The sequence below is a fragment of the Juglans microcarpa x Juglans regia genome, chromosome 7D, assembly GCF_004785595.1.
Source record: "Juglans microcarpa x Juglans regia isolate MS1-56 chromosome 7D, Jm3101_v1.0, whole genome shotgun sequence".
Taxonomy (NCBI): Eukaryota; Viridiplantae; Streptophyta; class Magnoliopsida; order Fagales; family Juglandaceae; genus Juglans; species Juglans microcarpa x Juglans regia.
The window spans coordinates 21396494-21419582 of NC_054606.1; the positions used below are offsets into that span (position 1 = coordinate 21396494).

Below are 23089 nucleotides of genomic sequence, written 5' to 3' on the forward strand. Positions count from 1 at the left end.
GAACTGTTGAGAAGGGATAGTGGTATTGGGGAGAAATTTTCGGCAAAACAGAGGAGAGAAAAGGGGGTAAACATCAGGGGGTGGGAGAAGAATTGAAGGTAGATGAAATACCTGCTAAATGACATCGTTTGATTCTCCAAGGTGGGCTGAATTTTTCGTTTATGGGCCTAGGCTTCACATTCGTAAACAGTGACTTGATAAAATAATCATGACAAAGTACTATAAAAAAAATAAAAAAAAAAAATCGATTTTTATTTTCTCGGATTCAAATTGAGAACCATATATATGTTGCGACTTGTAGACCGTAAATTTTATAAAATGTCTCATTTGTTTTTCTTAAGATTTATTTATTTTAATTCTAAACGTGTGTTTCTTTTTTTTTTTTTTTTTGTGCACTTGCTAGTTATATTAGTTTTGGACATCGATCACTCATTGAGCTATATTTGATGAGACTGATAACTTGTATTCATTAATTAATCATTTGAACTTGAGACTTAAAATTAATTAATCATTTTCCATATATGCTAGCTTTTCGTTTTATGATAATTTTTTGACACAAATAATATCATATATACAAAGTATGTACGTTTTTGTCAAATACTTTTGTAACAATAACTCAACATGAGTTAATCATAAATCAATCATTAAAATTTTAAACCTTTCTATATATGAATTTGATATCATAAGTTCTTATTAAGTTTGTGGTGTCATAAATTAATTTTCTTCACCAAGCTTTCGAAACATCAACCTTTTATTTTTATTTATATATATATATATATATATATAGAAAAGTTATGTTCTCAAGCCAATGTGTAGAGCAGTACATTTATTAAAATATTTATATGACATAATTTGATTTGAAAAATAAGTTTTAAAATACTTATAAATTAAATCTTATCATTTAAATGATGTAGATAATGTGTCCTACACACTGACTTGATAAGAAAATAACTCATATATATATATATAGGAAAATATTCTAGCTAGAAGGAGATTATACAAAATCATATCACAAACTGATGCACTTGATGTATTTCGTCAAATTATAAAGTTATTCTTATTGTAAAATAGATCTAATTGATCAAATAAATCCAAGTCAGTTTGTGGAATTACTTTTGTATAATTTTTTTTGTGGATGTAGCACTCTTCATATATATATATATATATATATATGTATGTATGAACTTTGTTACTCATTAGCCTTATACATCACACACCACACTTATTTTTATTTATTTTTATTTTTATTTTTTAATTTCTTTTGATTTTATTCTTCCTAAACTAATTGATTTATTCTACTTATCATTCATACATCACACAATTGGTAAGAGAAAAAAAAAATTAAATGTGGTATGAAGATGGTGAGTAGAATATATATATATATATATATATACACACTATAGGTTCAAACCCGAGGGCCGAGAGTGGTAAGTTCGTAGACTCCTGAGATGCGACGGTCGGTGTTGTCCTAGTACGAAATGAGTTGGATAAATAGATCCAATTCAACAATTAGTTCCAGGTCGGCTATGCCGCCTAACATAGTTAATGAGGAAGACTGTACTTTTGAAGCAACTGAGTCGCCTGTGCTGAGATCTTGGAAGATTCCAAAACTTGATGTTAGCACAATCTATCGAACAACTGGTTTGAAAGATCTTTACACATACAATTTTGCGTGCGTACTGTTGAACAAACTTATACTATTTCCAAAACTCAAGAAAAATGTTATCTCTTCCCAAAAGAACAGATGATAAAATTCTTGCAGCAAGATTTAGATATATCCATATTGGATCTGTCCAAATTGCTACCAAATCTTTAACAAGGAGAGGTATCAATGCATCCGTATTATTTTGTTTAAGGGATGTCAGATTCAATAATTTTGAAACAAGTATTCTTGGAATGATCCAATCCTCCCTTACTGATGGACCAGTCCATTTTAATTATTATCCAGATTTAACACTTGCTCTTGATGATGAACATATTTCAAAATGTTTGACTCTAAACATTTTAACTTCTGGATATGATATGCTCAAGGGTAGCAAACCCCTTACTTTGATCTACAGGATTTATTACCTTCTTTTAAAAAAGAGTTTAAATCCAAAAACTATTGCAAAACTCATTCAGAGAAAAACTCTTCTGATCCAGAATTTAACCCCAGATGCGGATGTTTCAATTCCAAAAATGATTTTTTGGAAAGATATAATTCTTCCCAAAGAATGGATTTTGGAAGAAGAGGCTCCTCCTATTCTTCGAAACCCTGTTGACAGTTACCCAAGTAACATTCAACAGTATTTGGATGGAACCATTAAAATTAGTTTTGATCAAACTAGATCTCCAGGGCTAAGAAGAAACTCTTATGCTGGATCTAGTTCTTCTTTTGTAGGGTCAGAAATTCCAGTAAGAAGATACCAAAATCTCAAACAATTTCTGGAAGATTCTGTTAAAATAGCCCAACCTATTAATCCTGTTTTAAAATTGGAAGGACTTTCTACGTCCTCTCAAGTTACTTCTGTTTTTTATTTTGCACAGGATGCTGGGTTCTCTAAAGACCAGCCTATTCATAATGAAGCTGATAAAGAAGATGACTCATCTTTATCACCTACTACTTCAGACATGGTAGCTCCTGTTGCACCACAAGTTCATCACAGTTTAACTGTGTTGAATAAACCATTTGCGTTTGATCTTGTTTATCTTTTTGAAGAATACAAACTTTCAAAAAATAGTGTTAGGCGAAAAGCCTACCATGCAAAGTATTCTGAAAAAGAAAAACAACGTGTTAAACGGAAATAGAAAGAAGAAATGAATAAGCAGCAAAAGCATATTCTTTTCTTTGATTTTGTTGAAAATATTTATGTTTCTAATAATACTTTAAATGTTGTTAAAACTGATTTTGTCAAGGAAGAAGGTAAAATGGTAGTTCAGTATAGCCATCCACCTTTGAAGACTGTTCTCATCACCCATAAAGGGGTTGAGATATCTGCTTCACCTTTCAAAATCTCGGAAACTGTTTTCAGAGATCCGGAGAAGGATAAGATTCTAAAAAAAACAAAAAAGGTTATTTCTCAAAATAACTTTGTGAATCTTGCTCTTCATACGATCGAACAATAGTTAGATCGGATTGAAGAAAAGGTTGAAAAACCTGATTCTATTTCTTTGGTTCTGACTACAGATCAACCAAAGAAAACAATTGAAAAACCTTTGATTATCTTACCTGAAAGTCGAGCCAAAATTGATTTTAAAAACTCACAGGCAAAGACTTTAGATAAGATTGATCAAATGCTTAATGATCTGAAAAGAGAACATTCTTCTACTAGTGCTTTGTCTAACAAAGAAATAGAAGAAGAAGTTCTTGTTGAAACTACAGAAGAGTCTTCTAACGATCACTCTTCTGAAGAAAATGATCTTGATTTACTTGAAAATAATTTTCAAGATATTGTTTTAAAACCTGAAATAGCCAGATTTTCTTCAAAAGAACCCAAACCAATGAGTCTAACGAAAAACTGGTATTCCAGGCCTACTCCTCCTAATTTACAATTTGAAGAAAAAGTTTTTCAAAGTCAATCTTCTTACTCTGCCGACAAGGTCTACAAGTAGAATATTGATGGTTTCTTTGTACAAGAAATCATGAATACCATGAATAAAATGTCTCTTGTAGCAAATGCTTATGTAAATAAGAATATTAGACAACCTGATATTGTTAAGATTTTAACACAAGGTTTTTCCGGTATTTTGAAAAACTGGTGGGATAAACACCTAACCAGAGATGCTAAGGAAACCATTCAGAATGCTGTCAAGTGTAATGATGAAGGGTTACCTATTTTTGATGAATCCATTATATCTGCCTAATCTGATGGAATTAATACTTTGATTTATACAATTTTAAAGCATTTTATGGGCACACCATCTGACATAACTAGCCGCATCAGCGACCAGTTGAACAATCTTAGATGTCATCAGATGTTTGATTATAGATGGTACCAAGATGTTTTTATTTCTAAAGTAATGCTTCGTGATGATAGCCAGAAGCCTTACTAGAAGGAAAAATTTATTGATGGATTACCTCGCTTGTTCGCTTACAAGGTGAAGGATGAACTTACTATTGCTGGGTCTCTTAATTACGACACATACACCTATGGTGATATTTGCGCAGTAATCAAGAAATTTGGTATTAGTATGTGTAATGATCAAAGAATGCTTCGAGAGCAGATGAGAAATAGCAAGAAAGTCAAATACGAAATGGAAACATTTTGTGAACAATTTGGACTTCCTGCTATAGCTCCCTCTAAAAGGAAGCACAATGGTGGTATTAGGAGAAAACCCCGTGATGAATTTTATAAGAAAACTTATAAAAAACTATTTTCTAAGCCATTTTCCAAGAAAAAGAAATCTAAAGATTCTTCTCAAGGAAAATGTTTTATTTGTGGCAATCCAAGACATTTTGCTAACAAATACCCTCAGAAAACCAAAAAGGATAAAAAATTAGAAAAGAAGCTTAATCAGTTAAATATTGATAACAATGATAAAGAAGAACTATTTCAAACCCTAGAAATAGCTTCGTCTTCATCATCTGATATCCTTGAGTTCAGTTATAGTGATTCAGAATATCACTCAGAAACTGAATCTCCAGATTCTACTGGTCCTAAGCTAGATTGCAATTGTAATAATACTTGTTGCCAGACAAAAGGTAAGACAATCCATGTCTTGTCTAAATCTGAAGAACAAGAAAACCTATTGCTAACCTTGATTTCTCAAATAACGAATCCTGAGCTTAAGGAAGAATATATTCTTAAGTTAAGAAAGACTATGGTTCGCCAAGAACCAGAGTCCTCTAAACAAAGGATTAGTTTTCAAGAAACCTTGGAGAGATTCCAAGAGAAAAAATCCAAGGAAATTTCTACAAATGACTTACAACACGAAATAAATCTTGTTAAAAAAGAAATCATTGAACTCAGATCTGAGGTTAACAACCTTAAGTCTGAAAATGAGATTTTAAAACAAGAATTTTTAGTGTTTAAAATCGATAAACAACTTGATCAGGATATTCCTTCTGACAATGAGCAAACAAACGATTCTGGTTCAAGCCAACATGAGTTAGTTGTTGATAACCAGATTTGCCTGATCCATCATACCGTTCCTCCAAAATGGTTTTCAAGGGTTACCATCGGTCGCCCATGATTTTCAATTTTCTGTTGTTGCTATGATTGATTCCGGATCAGACCTGAATTATATTCAGGAAGGACTCATTCCTAGTAAATATTTTGAAAAATCTTCTGAGAGATTATTTTCTGCAAATGAATCTCGGATGAAAATTACTTATGAGCTTAACAACGCTCATGTTTGTCAAAACAATGTTTGCTTTAAAATCTCTTCTGTTTTAGTCAGAAACATGTCTAACAAAGTGATTTTAGGCATCCCATTTATTTCCGCTTTATATCTTTTTCTGATTGAAAAAGATGGTATTACTACCGACCCTTTTGGTCAAAATGTCAAATTTAAATTTGCATCTCGTCAAGAGATCGATCAAGATAAAGGTTTGAAATTTTTGTTTTTTGCAAAAAAAAACATCTGAATTTCCTCCAACAGGAAATCAGGTACAAAAAGATTTCTGAACAACTATCTTCGTCAATTTTAATTTCAAAAATTGATGATTTTAACAAGCGTTTGGTTTTTTATATTTGTTCTGATTTACCAAATGCTTTTTGGCATAGGAAAAAACACATCGTCTCTCTTCCCTATATCAAAAATTTTGATGAAAACACTATCCCCACTAAAGCCAGACCAATTCAGATGAATAGTCAGACTTTAAAATTCTGCAAAAAGGAAATTGCAGATCTTATGAAAAAATGCATAATTAGAGATAGCAAGTCCCCTTGGTCTTATCCAGCTTTTTATGTCAGAAAAAATGCTGAACTAGAAAGAGGTACCCCTCGTCTAGTCATTAATTACAAACTCCTGAACAAAGTCTTGCAGTGGATTAGGTACCCTATTCCCAACAAAAATGACTTAATTCATAGGTTAAGTGATGCTGTAGTCTTTTTCAAATTTGACCTCAAATCTGGATTTTAGCAAATCCAGATAGCTGAGTCAAATCGGTATAAGACAGCCTTTGTAACCCCCTTTGGTCATTTCGAATGGAATGTGATGTCATTCGGTCTCAAAAATGCCCCTAGCGAGTTTCAATATATTATGAACGATGTTTTCAACTCGTTCTCTGCTTTTACCATCGTCTATATAGATGATGTCCTTGTTTTTCCAAATCTATTGATGAACATTGGAAACATTTAAACTCGTTTCTAGACATCATTAGACTCAATGGTCTTGTCATTTTTGCGAAGAAGATCAAATTGTTTCAAACCAAGATCAGATTCCTTGGTTATGATATATATGAAGGGAAAATCAGGCCCATCCAAAGAGTCATTGATTTTGCCGACAAATTCCCTGATGTTATTCTTGACAAAAAACAATTACAGAGGTTCTTAAGATCTCTTAATTATGTTGCTGATTTCTACAAGGATATGAGGAAACAATGTCCTCTTTTGTTCAAACGACTTCTTTCTAATCCTCCTCCTTGGACAGAAATCCATACTAAAATAGTGAGAAAAATCAAAGCACATGTCAAAACTCTTCCGTGCCTTGGTATCCCCACTTCTAATTCATTTAAAATTGTTGAAACAAATGCCTCAAACATTGGTTATGGTAGCATTCTGAAACAATCTGTTTCATCAGGTTCTTCTGAACAAGTTGTTCATTTTTATTCTGGAACCTGGAATCCTGCACAAGAAAAATATAGTACTATTAAATAAGAGATTTTATCTATAGTACTATGTATTTCTAAATTTCAATCTGATTTGTTAAATAAGAAGTTTTTACTTCGTATTGATTGCATGAGTGCCAAATTTGTTTTAGAACAAGATGTTGAAAACATTACATCAAAACATATTTTTGCACGATGACAATGTTTTTTAAGTGTTTTCGATTTTGATATTGAATATATCAAAGGCACTAATAATTCTATCCCTAATTTTCTTACCAGAGAGTTCTTGCAGACACCTAACCATAAGCGTAAGCAAGAAGAAAGGAAAAGAAAAACAGCGAGCGAACCCCCCACATCCAATACCCAGTATAAAACTCATCAAGAATGAGTCTGGATCTTCCATTGTGCCCAGTGTCTCCTCAACAGTACTGGATATTGCCAATAGGTTCACACATCTTGGTAAAATTATGCAACCGGCGACCTTTGCGTCTACGGTTTCTATACCTTTTAATCCATATGCGAAAGCAGTTGCATCAAAAGGTCATACTCTGATTCTTCCATTCCCTTTCTTCTGTTCTTCTTCAGTCGGTTCGGCTTTTCCTTTTAGATATATATATATATATATATATATATATATATATAATCCGAGTCTCTGTATATAATTGCGTCCTGTAGGCTGTAGATTCGGGAAGTAAAGGCAAAGTTAAAAAACACGTGAAGTGAAAATGAAAAAGGAAACTGCCGAAGAGTATCCCCTATATATGCCTCTGCTGTACTAATGGCGCGTACGTACATAATTTCCCTCGTCTTGTTTCACCTAGCAGCTTCATGCATGTGTGAATTCCTTTTTGATTTATCGTAATCGTCCAAATTACTTTTTTACGTTTCAGAAGAAGCAGCTTTGCACCACCCATCAACGATACTCTTCGACGCTTCATTTAGTACTCGATCGTAAACAACAACCAACAATTACGCACGCTAAAACTCCATATATATATATATATATATATATATATCCGTCCATGCTGCCTAAACTGTGTTTTTGGTTTCCAAGGAACTCAAGGAAGGTGAGGAATTAATAAAAGACACTATTCTATATATAAAAAAGCTCATGTCTATCTCTCTGTCGATGATCTCTCCGTCAAGTTTTCTTCAATTATTTTTGCAGTGTCCAAAACGGTATCCAATGCGGCTACGTCCGTTTCATACATACAGACAAGCAAGAAACAGAGAGTTCTGAAATGACAGATGAAGAAGAGGGACCATTGTATTTATTTATCCATGCATGGGATGCTCTGGAGTTTTATGTATCTATATATCTATATATAAAGAACCTGGCGACAGCTGCCACTATTTTTGAAGTCACCTAATTATAGTAATATCCGATAAGGCCAAACAACATGAGCTTACGTTTATGTTTCCTATGATCACAAACATAGCAAGACCTACTCTTTTATTTTTAGGTTTCTTGGACTTTATCGTTCAAAACAATCCACTTTTCTTATATTTTAATCAAGAAATTAGACAACCCCCACTTCAAATAAATATATATATATATATATTTATATTAAAAATTCTCTCTACAGTCACTTTTACATATTTTTTGTGTACTTTACTAATGTAATTGGTTGTGTCACTTTTTTTTAATATAAAATAATTGTTTTGGTCAATCACATCAATGAAGTGTACAAAGAATATGTAAAAATAATTGTTCGTAGCAGAACTCGGTACCAGTACTACTGCATATCACTTGTTAGAATGACTGTTTAATTCATTTGACATGATGGTATCTTCCAAACGAAGGAAAGACTGAAAAGTAGAAGCTGATATTCTTGGAACGGATCCTATAAAAAAGGAATATAATACAAGTGAAGAAAGTACTGCAAACAACATTGTAAAGAATTTTTAGAAGATACAACCATATCTTCACACACACACACAAATATATAATATATAATACATAAATGCATACATATATATATAGATGTTCATATATATCTGCTAGGAGATCAGTTCGAGATATATACCAATTATCATTTAATCTCTCTCTCTCTCTCTCTCTCTCTCTAGCTATCTATCTATCTATCTATCTATCTATCTCTCTCTTATCTGATCTCTCAATCCCTGGCTCCGTGTTCATGCTTAATGCACTTCCAATATCATGTCTAAGGACCATGTATCCGAGCAAATTGATCATCTACCGAAACTTGATCAAGAACTTGAAGGTCCACAACAACAAGATGACGATGAAGAAATCAGTTGTCGAACACCAACTTCCCGGGATCACCAAATTCCGACCATAAAGAGCTGCCCACCCACACCGCGAAAACAGCCACGAGCATTTCTGCAAAAGAGGAAATGGACAGAGACGTTGCACTTCTTTGAAACCACAAGGCGTGAAGAGTTGGAGTCCTTCTTTCGATCAAGTTTTGGATTTCCCAGGGTTGTGTCCCTGCATGCTGCTGCTAAGAGGAGATGTACCAGTGTATGAAATAATTATATATTATGCTTATTATAATATTCTGTACTATTAATTAGTTGATCATGTTAATTTGGATGATCTTGATCTTCTATAATATGATCGTCATGTGTATATATGTTCAATCGATCTGATCGAGGTTAAGAGCTTATATAAGTACTAGCTAGCTACAATAACTGCGATGATCAACAGCCAGATCATGATCATGTATGGTACTACTGCATGCTCGATCTTGTAGTTCTTTGCTGCAATATTCCATTTTTCTACGAATTTAATTAATTTCTTTCATTTTCATGAATCAACCACGTGCCAACTTTAATTCATTGCTTTCCGCATCTAGTAGTGCTACAGAGTTTTGTGAGGTAAAATCCTGGCCGGGAAGTTATATATAGAAGCTGGAACATGATATCATGTGTTCCATAGGATCGAATCAAAACCATGCATATATAGTAGCTTTAATTTGCCGATATATGCATGGTTGATTTGCACAGCTAGCAGGATCGATATATATATATATATATATATATATATATATATATATATACACACACATATAAATATAAATATATAAGATTTCCAATCAAGCAATGACGGAACCACGTTAAGACGAGATGCCCCTAGAGCTGATTTGAATTAGAGATCATCTCAATTCATCTCACTATTATTTCTTACTATTCATAAATTTTAACTTATAAATTTCACTATTATTCATAAAATATCTCAATTCATCTTATCTCATCTCATAGATCTCATCTCTGAATCCAAACGAAGCTTTTTCTTTTATGAAGAAAAACCTTATACTGGTATATGTTGTTAATGTAATGATATTCACAAGTTAAATGTACATCCAGTACAGGAAAAATAAAAGGGAGCTGCCCCCAAAAACGATCTGATGCCGCGCGCATTTTGCTAGGATTTCTTATATATTAAAAAAAATGGAAATATCTCATATTATGTCCCCAAAAGCATTGGGATTTAGTTCTTCATTTGAGCAGCAGTAGTTGTTAATTATCTATCCCTCCCTTGGAAATATGTTATTCTAAAATGCACGTGGACTAGTCATTCACTTATTTTCAGTGATGCCTGGAGTCACGTGCCACTGCCAGCTCTGACTGTGCAAAGGTGTGCGGAGGACTGTTATTAATACCGTACTATACTGGTCGATACGGCCAGTATTTATCATACTGGCCACTAGACTGATACAAGTACTATATATATTTTGTACCGGCCTAAATATTTGCCGGTACCGGCTGTACTGGCTAATATTTCGGCTTGTACCGGCCTGTGTACCGGCCGATATTTCGGTCTTAATTTTTTTTTTTCATATTACAAGTTCATGTTTTGACCTTCAATTCAGACTAAACTATTTATAATTTATTTATATATCGACTATTACGAAACGATAGATAAAACGATATTGGAATTAAAATATTTTATTTCAATACTTTGATGAATACGACATCTACAATATTCAAAACATTAGTGCGGAGCCTTGGGGTTTATTGGGGGTAGAGGAGAACATACATACAAGTGAAGCGGTCATGAGAGAGAAGTGGCTGGAGTAGTTGGGAATTGGGAAAATGAGAGCTATCATCCTCTACCTTTTCCGTGTAAGATGCGACATTATTAATGTTGGCATGGCAAAAAGCTTCCCTTGTCCTTATAAGAAAAACGTAACTAATTACTTGCGATAGTAATGATTATTTACAGAGAAGATATATTTATTTTAATAAAAATTTATTATTTTTATAAAAATAACTCATCACAAATAATTTTTTTTTTTTTAATGCCCTCGCCTTAGCTAATTTCTAAGCAACTTCCTTTTCTATATATGTTAGCATGCTGTACGTCAATTAGTACTACTTCCTCATGAGTAGTACTGAGCAGTACTGTTGTTATATGCTAGCTAGCTGCATATATGGTATCCGGTTTGGTACTGTTTATCGAGGCAGGTACTCATGTCTTTACACAAGGATTTTTGCCCAATTTTTTATTACAGAACTGCGGTCGCTTTTACATAATTCATATTGTTAGCGCGGTTGCTTTTTTCTACCAGTGAATAATTTTTTTTCCCAATAAACCAGATTAAGCAGAAAATAAAAAAACCATAATTAAGACGCACTAGAAGCATGTTTTTTTTTTTTTTTAATTAAATAAACATGCTTCGGTGGAATACAGCATTAATTAAATAAACTAGATTTTTTTATTTTATTAATATGATTGGCTATTTTAATTTTTTAATATAAAATAATTATTTTAACCAATCATTTCGATAAAATGTATAAAAAATACGTTAAAGTGAGTGCAGAATAATTCTAATTCAAAACCATAATTTACTCCCACCCATAGTTTTGTTGGGCCGAACAATTTGAGCAATTCAACTTTTAAATACCTCCAGCCCAGAAGCCCAGTAATGTAAAAGAATCGGGTGGGCCGATTTATGGTGCTTCCTCGACATCCAATTATGTTTTCATTCTTTTCTTTTGTTTTTTATTGTCTCGAGAGCTGCAGAATCTTTTGAATGCTGACTCCAGAAACCTCTCGATTTCCATTTACTTCTACCCCCATGCACACAGCGTTGTAAAACAATGTGATCGACGCCTGTCCTCCACGTGTCCGTCTACTATAACCCTCCAAAACACTTTTTATATCCATTAATGCACATGCAATTACAGTATATTGTTAGCCATAATGATCTTACCCACCTCTGCTGAGAGAGAAGCTGGAGATCAGTTTAGGAAGAAGGATAACTGTGGGAAAGCATAATGGCTCCAAAGCGTTCACCTAAGGTGATGGGCACTTTGATGACGACCAGATCAAAACTTGTGCGAGAAATTGTGCAAGTCACTGTTGTTGAAAGCGCTCAGAAGCCAACGATTGGAGAAATAGATGAGGAAAAGGAAGACACGTTTATTCCTTCAGGCAGAAAGCCATTCAGAACCATTGCTGTCGAAGACAAGTCAGAACAAAGAAACCATGAGTCAGCTCAAATTCCAGTACTAGTGGAGGACAAATCATCGGAACAAGAAAACCAGTCATTTCGGCCTGTTCAAGTTGAGGGAAAATCGAAAGAAGAAAACCAGCCAGTTCAACCTCCGGTAGAGAAAAAATCAGAAGAAGAAAACCAGCCAGTTCAACCTCCGGTGGAGGAAAAACAAGAAGAAGAAAACCAGGACAAATCACCAGAGGAGAACCAAGCAGAAGTTGAAGTTCCAGAGGAAGAGAAAGAGAAACAGCCCACCAATATGACTTCCGGAAAGCAAGAAGGGCCATCAAAAATAGAGGGGGGAAAAAAGAAAACGAAGAGCACCCAAGAAGGGGAAGGGAAGAGGAGGAGGAAGAGGAGGAGAAAAGAGGGCGGGGGAGATGAGTACAGGAGGTATGTGTATAGGGTGTTGAAGCAGGTGCACCCAGAGTTGAGGGTATCGTCAAAGGCAATGACAGTTTTGAATAATATGATGAAGGACATGTTCGAGAGGCTGACGGAGGAGGCAGCGGTGCTGTCCAAGTACACAAGCCGAAAGACGCTATCTTCAAGGGAGATTCAAGGGGCAGTGCGGCTGGTATTACCCGGAGAGCTTGGAAAGCATGCCATTGCTGAGGGGTCTAAGGCTGTGACTTCCTTTATGTCCTACATTGCTCGAGAGACCAAGAGATCATCGTAGCCCTCTCTTATGCGTCGTGCTTTGAGTTATCTAGTATATATTTTGGTACTGTTTTAGAACTAGCTTGTACGTAAGCTTTCTCTGTTTGCATTGCTTGCTTTCTTCTATTTTCCTGTGGCAAGGTTGGACGTGATCTTGTTGGCCCTTTCTTTTTTCATGTTGTAATATTGTGTTCGAGAAAAGGGTGGTGTACTGGAAGGACCCCCGACCGAGAAGTTACTGCTATCTTTTGGGTTTTGTGGTTTTTTGAGTTATCTAGTATATATTTTGGTACTGTTTTAGAACTAGCTTGTACGTAAGCTTTCTCTGTTTGCATTGCTTGCTTTCTTCTATTTTCCTGTGGCAAGGTTGGACGTGATCTTGTTGGCTCTTTCTTTTTTCATGTTGTAATATTGTGTTCGAGAAAAGGGTGGTGTACTGGAAGGACCCCCGACCGAGAAGTTACTGCTATCTTTTGGGTTTTGTGGTTTTTAGAAATTACTGCTATCTTTTGGGTTTTGTGGTTTTTCTTCCCTCTTTCAAGTAATTCTACGTAATTATTTAAAAAAAAATAAGATTTATTATTAAAAAATTAATTTTTCAGATGAATCTTATATTTTATTTACATAATTTAAGATTGTAAATATCTTCCTCTCTTTTTAATATTATTCCAATTATTCCAATCGATTTAGCACAGAGGAAAGTGAAAAAGAAAAGGTTTTATTACCATGAATTTAATTTGTATTTTGGACCCAATTGTGAATCTGATGCATTGCAGAGAATTCGGTATATATTCCTGCCTGGATAAAGGAAAAGTTGGCAGAGAATTCTTATTCAAATGAAGGATAGCTGGGCTTTAAGGCAAACTTCGGTGGGAGGGGATTTGATTCGTGTTAATCATGACAAAACCATTACAAATAGGCAAGAATTTATGCCTTTTGTGGGAATGCAAAAGGTCTATTTGAATTGAATTATGTTAGGTAAAAATTTTAAATATACAAGTTTTATAAAAAAAAACAAATTTGTAAAAAAAAGTGGGTTTTATTAATAAAAAATAATTTCTTTTACATTTTGTTTAGGTAGAGTTTATATTTTTATAAAATTTATATGAGACTTGTCTATTTTAGACTTGTATAAATTATCTATTTTTCATTAATTTATTGATTTATTAATTTGTGGTTTGAAAACAATAGAACATTGAACTTATATATTATCGAGGCCTTCGTTTCAAAAGCCTAATTTTCCAAAATATGCTTCAAAATATATATCTGATTTTTTTTTTTTTTTTTTGAGAACTTGGTTAAATTTACTTTCCAAACGAAAAGTTTGATAAGATTCTTAAGAAATATATTATGATTTCACCATTTGGTTTATTACTTACTAAGATTATTTATATTATTTTTTTGTCAAAAAAAAAAGATTATTTATATGTTTTAAAATATCTCTATGTTTTGCTCTTCCAAAATTGCACAAGACTGTTGGATATAAGGTATTTTAAAACTAAATCGAAAAAAACGATTGGGTTAAAAACAATTTTGAAGGGTGATTATTTAAATAATTAAGGCATCGTTTGGATAGTAAAAGTATTTTATCTCATCTCATCTTACCTCATATTACAACTTTTTTCAAATTCTCACATAAAATATAATAAACAACGATTTCAAAACAATAATAATATTAAAAATAAATATTCTAATAATATTTTATTCAACTTTCAACTTTCATTTAAAACCATCTCATTTCATCTCACTATCTAAATTGCACCTAAATATTCTCTATCTAAGGATATAATTTTTTATTATTAAATTTTTTAAAAGGGATTTTAATTAGAGAAATTCTAATTGTACTTAAGAAAAAATTATAAAAAAAAATTAATTATTCACGTATTAGATATGTTGAAGATTATGAAATTTGAAATTCAAGTTTTGAGTTTCAAAAGAAAACTGATAAAATGAGTATGAAATAGCACTACTCAATAGAGGGTGCAACAGTAAATATTGTTTTTAAAATTTTATAATATATATTTTAGAAATTTATAAAATTCCATGCAATGCGTACAATTACATGCACCACCTTCTGGAATAATGTTGCTCGGCTACACAGCAAATTATGGCTTAAGCAGAGTACGTATGACCATAATGGCGGGGCTCAGCCCTAATCATGATTAGGATGTTATGCTAACAAATAATGTTATTTTTGTTCTAATTATTATCACCTATAATCATATTTCTTAACGATGTGGTAAGTACATTCTAGATGATTTTGTATGTTAATTACTTAATTAAATGATAGTTAATTTGACAATTAAATGGTAGTAACTTATATATGTGCTCAAATAATTTACCAATATTTCTCATACGCACACAATGATTTTGATTAAGCATGAGATAAAATTTGATAAGAAAAAATAATAGTAAAATTCATTACTTACAAAAAAAAAAATTAATATATAGCCACACAAGTATATATTTATAAAGCTCCTAAAAAAAATTACTTAAAATGTTTCAATACTTGAATGGCTTTGTTGAAAAATTAAATAAATTACAATGAATCTAATTAAGATCACAATTAATTCGCAAAGAAAGTATGACAACACCAAAAAAGGGTTGTAATTATTATGTATTTTTCTGAAAAATAAGGGAATAATTGCATCAAAGAAATTTCCACATATATAATTGTTGGAATTAATTCTATATAGTTCAAGAGAAATTATATTATCTACAAGTATGATATTATAATTGTTGGAATTAATTCCCGCAAACTCTTTATAAAAAATAAATAGACTCTATTACAAAAAGTATGGGAACTCTTTTTTTTTTTTATAAAATACTTGCTAAAAATTTATTCAAACAAGGTTGATTGTTGACGCTTAGTTTTCGTACGCTTGAATTCAAAAAATATGTCATCTCATATCATCTTATTATTTTAATTTTTTTAAAATTTTTATATAAAATATAATAAATAATTTAACATTTTTAAATCGCTAAATAATAATAATATTAAAAAAATCTTTATCTTTTATCTAAGGCCTCGTTTGTTTTCAAGAAACATTTCATCTCATCTTATTTCATTATTAAAATTTTTTCAAATCTCTACACAAAATAAAATAAACAATTCAATTTTTTCAAATCTCAAAATAAAAATAATATTAAAAAATATATTTTAATAATATTTTATTTAATTTTTTAATTTTAATCTTATCTCATCTCATCTCATCTTTAAAAACAAAATATTCCTGAATATCTCATTTCATTTCTAAATCCTAACCACCATTGATCCTTCTCCGAGACAAAAAAGACGCGTAAACAACGTAACTCTATATTCACTCAACTGGATAAGCCCCCACCTCTTTTCCTCTCACCTTTTCCAAAAACCCTGCATATAGATAATTCCAAAACCCCATACACAACCTTTCATTTTAAAACCTTGTTCACGTACAGTCTCATGATCTCTCCCAGCTTGCATACAATAAACCGTTCCGAAAACAGTAGTACTGTAGTACTCGACTTTCTCGATCGTGAAGTATATTACTTTATTAATTAGAAGAGAAATGAAACCCCACATCCGCAAACTACTCAGCTTGTCGCTCACTTCAGTCGAACCCGATACTGCAACGACTCCATCACCTCCGCCCAGGCCACCCTGGCCGTTGGTGGAGGCTGCTAGCAGCGGACCGTACAAGTCCTCTATTGTTCTCGCAGTGCTCGCCGTCCTTACCATTTCAGTTTTCTTCCTCGGCTTCTTGTCAATCTGCATTCGCTGCTTCTCTGACAATCCTGCCGCCGAGTTTTCCCGTCGCCGAGGCCGACGGAGCCCGTATAGAACGTCGTCTTTTCCGACGTTGGAACTTCGAAGTTGGTCATACCGGCGTTCGGGATTGGACCCGGCGAAGCTTCAGGCTCTGCCGGTGTACCCTCACGGCGGGATTATTGAGAAGTACTACGAGACCATGGACTGCGCGATTTGCCTCGGCGAATTCCAAGGGGAGGAGACCGTCAAGGTGATACCGTTTTGTAAGCACGTGTTTCATCCCCACTGCATTGACACGTGGCTGTATTCCCACGTGACGTGCCCGGTCTGCCGTGCCACCCGTCTATTTGATGAAGAGAACGGTGGAAGATATACGGTAGGGAATCAAGACACGTGTATAGAGGTTGGGGCGGTGGCTTAATCACATAGGTTATTGTTTGAGGAGGATAACATACATGAGGCGCTGCTTGAATGGTACAGGAGAGGGAATTACAAATTAACACGTGTATATTTATAGTAAAATTTGTAATTATCTTTTTAACATTTTTGTACGTGTAGATTGTAAAAGAAATTACATGCTTTTTTATTAGCAAATTGACACGCTCATAGCCTGATAGATTAACTTGTAGTAGAATATATTATATAGACATATATTAGGTTTTTCAATGCTATTATTATATGAACACAAGACAAATATATAGCAAGAAATCATTCTATAACATCTATTCCAGGCTGGGAAAATCACGCATTTTCATAAAAATAAACAGGTAAGAGACTTGCATAATTTAATAAAATAAAAAATTATTTCAAAAAAGAAATTACTTAATAAAACATGTTTCCAATACTATTAAATAAAAAACTAAATAAATTGTTTGTAAAAAAGATAATTGATTCCAAGAAACCTGGAACTAAATCAATTGCTCCATCTAAGTCTAACCCGACTGCTCGTACTCATAATCATTCTCACCAAATATGAAATAAAACTAAAATGAGTCGAAAACTCAGTAAGAAACTTGTCATAACGTAAACATAATATACATACAATTTTTCATAAAGTTTCTCATGCTTAGAACTTAAAAACATGAATATTCATATTCATGCTGATGTTATGCATGATTTGTTTTGACTTATCTAAATTATCTTACTGATATGATTTATCTGATTAGCTAACACACTTAATTTTGTGTGCAAGATTGTGCACCAATCCCACATCCCGCAGTCGGAAGGGAAGTCACTGAGTAGTATTCTAGCATACTAAGGTTGATTATGCTTGAGTCCGTAACTTGCACATCCACCCATGAATCACATTGGTACCATGCATCTGAATGATCATCTTATTAATTAATCTGATCTTGTCTTACACTTGAACATAAAAAAAAAGCTAATTACATGTTTTATGCAATGTGAGATGCATGACATACATAATACGTACATAATTATAAGTGTTGAATTAAACTTGATGCGGAAATAATATGATCATGGATTATTATGAATGACATGTTTGCATAAATCATGACATACATTGTACATAAAAAGTGGCTATCAATGAACGGATTTAATAATAAGCTATCTATACTAACTAACATGTGCTAATCCTAATTTATAATCAAGTTACTTACCTCGTTGCATTACTTCCTGAATCTTACTCTATAACTCGTTACCTATACAAATTGCTAAAAATTAAAACTTTTCGAAAAACAAAAAAATTGTCGTGACCTTCTATTTAATAATTAAGTAAATAATAAGAAAAATGATTTAATAATTATTCTATTATATACTAATATCATATAATTATTCCTTAACATATCTTCACTTTCAAATTATAACTTAGTAAAAGTAATTAAGCTTTATAAAATCTGTTAAAATAATTTGCGAAAATCTTAATTCATAAAATAGTTTTAAATTTTCTTATGATTAATATACTTATTCAATATTACAAGAAATATAATAAATATTAATATATTTTTTATATTCTTAAGATATTTCTTATTTTTTTAATTATAAATATAATAGAATAATTTTATCAAATATGACAAAATAAACAGCATAAATTCATTTCGATAATTAAATTTACTCATATTAAAATTGAAATCTTGGTTAAAGTATTGTTATAATCTAAAAAAAATTTAATACTAATAACGTATTATAATTTAGTAGGAAATCGTGTTTTATTTAAATCTATTAAACAATAGCAAAAACCCCTTTTTGAAAATAGACTTAATCCGATTTAAAATGTTAAAAAATATAATTAAGTTCTTATTATTTACTACTAAAATCTAGTTGTAAAAATTAATACTTAATAACAAAATTTTAGATCTTTTAAATACTCTCTATATAAAATCATTACAAGTTCCTGACTAAACGTGACTCCCGTAAAACAACTCAAATAAAACCAAGCTCAATTTCAAATAAACGTGAAAAAGCTTATTGACTTATAAATATAAACTTGGGGTAGTAATGTTATTATACTTAAAAATAATTTCTTCAAGATGCTTTACAAATGCTACCCGACAAAGGATTTTAAGGGCATCTTCTCATCAGTCACTGTGCCAAACCCCATACCCCATACCCTACTTGTGAACTGGGTTCATCTCCATTCTGGCTCATCTCCTCGTACTTCATCTTTGTATTTCCCTTCTCAGTATTTCCCCGTGCTTCATCTCCCCTCCCTTTAGGAGAGAGAGAACTTGGTGAGAGAGAACTCAATGAGAGAGAGAACTTGAGGAGAGAGAGGGGTGGGGTTCGGTGAGAAAGAACTTGAGAAGAGAGAGAGAGAGAGAGAAAGAGGATGAGAGAGAGACATTGAGGAGAGAGAAAGGTCGAAGAGATAGAGCTTAATGAATGAGAGAGAGAGAGAGGTCAAAAAGAGTGAAAGAGCTTGAGGAGAGAGAGACTGAAATTAGAGTGATGTGTTTGACATTAAAAAATTAAAAAAAAAAAAAAAAAAAAAAAAAAAAAGCTACAGCATGTGTGGGGTGAGCGATGAATTGTAGCTGACGTATAGCATATCTCAAAATGTATAATATGTGGGTGCACTTCTGGAAGGCAAAACAAACTTTACCCACAATAATAGAATTCCAATTCAAAGGAATGTCGTGCGATAAAAGTCTTAGACTCACCATGAGAGCAACTCGTAATGACAAATTTGGGTGGCCGAACCAAGATGATCTACAACAGTGAGTGCGACAGAAGAGCACTAAATAAGAGATGGTTGGTTCGGTGGTGATTTATCGAGAAGCAAAGGAACAGAGGGAGTGAAGGGCGGTCATGTGCTTACCGGAGCAGCACAGGGTTGACAAAAGTCCTTCGGCGACAGTTTTTGTAGCTGTCCCAATGATTTCCTACGAGGTGGTTGGTGGGTATCTCTGGTTCACATGTATGGGCTCTCCTTCATTGGTTCTCGGCGTGTGAGTTGGCATGGCGCTGAAGAGAGGTCGTTGTCGGTTGGCTCTGTAGACAAATGAATAACGAAAATGGACGAAAATCGAATGGAAACTTGACAATATGGTGACACTCCCAAGAGAGAATTTGTCCCAAAAGTTGGTGATGGACAAAGGGAGTTAAGTGTCTTCATTGTGCACCAATGACCCCTATTTATAGCTCATGAGACACTGGTTGGCAAGGGGTACAACTATTGGTAATACAATGGTTGACAAAGGACACAATTTTTAACAAGTGACACAACCTTTTGACTAAATCAAAAGGTTGTGCCTCTTAACACTTCCTCAACTATCACCTTTATGGAACCATCACTATGGAGAGGGTGTCATTCTAAGGGGTACACTATTTGGTGATCACACCCCTTAGAATTACATCTCTCACTTGATCACATAAAACGGTGATGATCCAATTGAGTATTTTACCTTGGTACCAATATAAACTTTTCACTACTCAACTCTCATCTGCATACTCTTGCAGATCGATGTTAGAGCATGACAAGCCTCTACGTGCACACGCTTTTGTCATTTCAGATAGGCGGCTTCACCCATGTCTATAATTTCAAATTTAGATTTCAAGAATTCTTTTGTTTCATTAATCATATCTAGACAATTATTTGCTAGTAATATATCATCAACATATAATAATAATAATAATATTAATATTAATTTATTATCATTTTTCCGTATTTATACACAATGATCTAATTGACTCATTTCATATCCCATCTTTAAAATTTGCTTGGTGAAACTTCAAGTGCCACTGTCTTGAAGATTGTTTAAGTCCATACAAAGACTTCTTCAACTCCTAGACTTTTTCTCCATGTCCTTTAATTTGTAATCTTTCTGATTGAATCATAAAAATATCATCTTTTAATTCACCATTAAGAAAATTTGATTTTACATCTAACAGATGTAATTCTAAATTCATCTTGCCAACAAAAGACATGATAATCTTACAGATGTGAACTTCATTACAGGCGAATATGTATCTATAGAGTCTACACCTGGTTGTTGGGTATATACTTTGGCCACTAACTTTGTTGTATAGATTTCCAGACTACAACAAATAGCTTTTCTATCTTTTGAAAAATATGTTAACTCCCAAAAATTATTTTTATTTATCGATTATATTTCATTTTTCATGGCCTCAAGCCATTTATCTAAATTAATACTATTAATTGCCTCAAAAAAATTTTCACAATCATTTTCTAAATTTTCCAAACTTGCATTTAGAGTATAATGATCTTGAAATAATATCGATGATCATTTAGCTCTTTTACTCCCATTATCTTCAACATCAATACCTGAAGATTGATTTTCATCTGACTTTCTTTTATTTTTATTATTTTGTATCTAAAAAATATCAGGATTTTCATTGCCAGACCCTGTGGAGATCTGTTGATTCTCTAAATCATTTAATAAATCTATCTGATCAACTGGAGTAATAAGGTTTGTATTTTTCAAGAAAACGACACATCTACTTCCTATCAATCCTTTATCAAAATGATAATACTATTGATTGCCTCAGAAAAATTTTCACGATCAGTTTCTAAATTTTCCAAACTTGCATTTATAGCATAATAATCTTGAAATAATATCGATGGTCATCTGGCTCTTTTACTCCCACTGTCTCCAACATCAATATCTGAAGATTGATTTTCATCTGGCTTTCTTTTATTTTTATTATTTTGTATCTAAATAATATCAGAATTTTCATTGCCAGACCTTGTAGAGATCTGTTGATTTTCTAGATCATTTAATAAATCTATCTTATTAACTGGAGTAATAAGGTTTGTATTTTTCAAGAAAACAACATCTCTACTTCCTATCAATCCTTTATCGGAATGATAAAATCTTCAGAGCTGCTTCTAAGTGGTCCGTCCGTTTTAGAAGGAATAACAACCCTCCAATAGTTGGGTGCCACCTCAGAAATCACACCATAATCAGGCAAGACTCATGCGCACGGGATAGAATTGCAAAACACTTCACTCCTTAACACTTCAGTTCATGTTCGAACTATATCTTAAGCCCGCATGCGTCCAGAACCAAAGCCAAGCAAACCACCACCACTAGCATCCGCTGCCAGCATCCACCCCTTTTTGTGCATCACATTTTCTGAAGCTTCCAAGCAGTTTCTCCTCTCTCTTTTTCACCAGTTTACATTAACACTTACAACTAATCAGCATATTAACACCTAAAGAAGCTATCAAACACATCATCGCCCAACCATTTATTAAGAATTTTGTATTGAGAATTTTCTATTTAAACTATGAAAGGGGAGTTTTCCATAACAAACAATTTATAGGTTGTATGCATAAATTTGAAAGATCAGAGAAAACAAGAAAGTTGTGTTACAAAATCAAAAAAACCAAAAAAATACTTGTAAATTTGAAAAATAGTGAAAATCAGTTTGGTTTAGGGGTGGAGATCTTGTAGTTTTCTCTGGGAATCGAGCTCCCTCCATGCCACCGTCTGGGTCGAGCTCCGTTGGGGGGTCAAGTTGTCGACAGAATGAGTGTGGGGTTAAGATTTGAGTTCTGTCGAGGGCTAGAGTTACCTCCAAGATGAGTGTGGGGTTTGAGATCGTTTGAGAATGGGATGGAGTGGAAGACGAAGAAGTGAGGCATGGGAGGGCTATATGGGATCTCATCGAGTGTAGGTAAATGCAGATTAAGTAAAATAAAATGCATACATGGCGACCAACTATAGGAGGGCTGTTTATTAAAAAGGAGCAGATGGGCCCGTCTGCAGGTATTCTCTAAAATCTTTAACCACTTCTGTTTTCTACATACCAATAAACCTATATTCACAGATTTTACTTTTCAATTTATCCCTTAGTGGCCTTAGGATAAGCATTTATACCTTACAACCCCACACCTTGAGTTTACTTACGTCTGATTCATGTCTCGTCCATATCTCGTAAGGTGTAAGAGGTTTTCTTTTGGTTTCAACTCTATTTAGTATATATGCCGCATTCGATAATGATTCACCCCAAAAATGTATTGGTAGATCAGCATATGCCATC

The 23089-nt window shown here is 33.1% G+C and overlaps 2 protein-coding genes across 2 annotated transcripts; both read left to right on the forward strand.

Annotated features, from left to right (window-relative positions):
- Nucleotides 1-11896: 11896 nt before the first annotated feature.
- On the forward strand, nt 11897-13290 carry LOC121238059 (histone H2B.2-like). Its single transcript, XM_041134917.1, has 2 exons — nt 11897-12954; nt 13180-13290. The coding sequence occupies exon 1, from the start codon at nt 11996-11998 to the stop codon at nt 12893-12895; it is 900 nt and encodes a 299-aa protein (XP_040990851.1). The 5' UTR covers nt 11897-11995; the 3' UTR covers nt 12896-12954; nt 13180-13290.
- A 2876-nt stretch (nt 13291-16166) lies between these two features.
- LOC121239579 (RING-H2 finger protein ATL57-like) lies at nt 16167-17218 on the forward strand. Its single transcript, XM_041136847.1, has one exon. It carries the CDS (start codon nt 16425-16427, stop codon nt 17043-17045), a length of 621 nt encoding a protein of 206 aa, XP_040992781.1. The 5' UTR covers nt 16167-16424; the 3' UTR covers nt 17046-17218.
- Nucleotides 17219-23089: the final 5871 nt, after the last annotated feature.

What these genes read in the sequence shown, in the direction of transcription:
- LOC121238059 (XM_041134917.1), top strand. Translation starts at nt 11,996, where the DNA reads ATGGCTCCAAAGCGTTCACCTAAGGTGATGGGCACTTTGATGACGACC.
- LOC121239579 (XM_041136847.1), top strand. Translation starts at nt 16,425, where the DNA reads ATGAAACCCCACATCCGCAAACTACTCAGCTTGTCGCTCACTTCAGTC.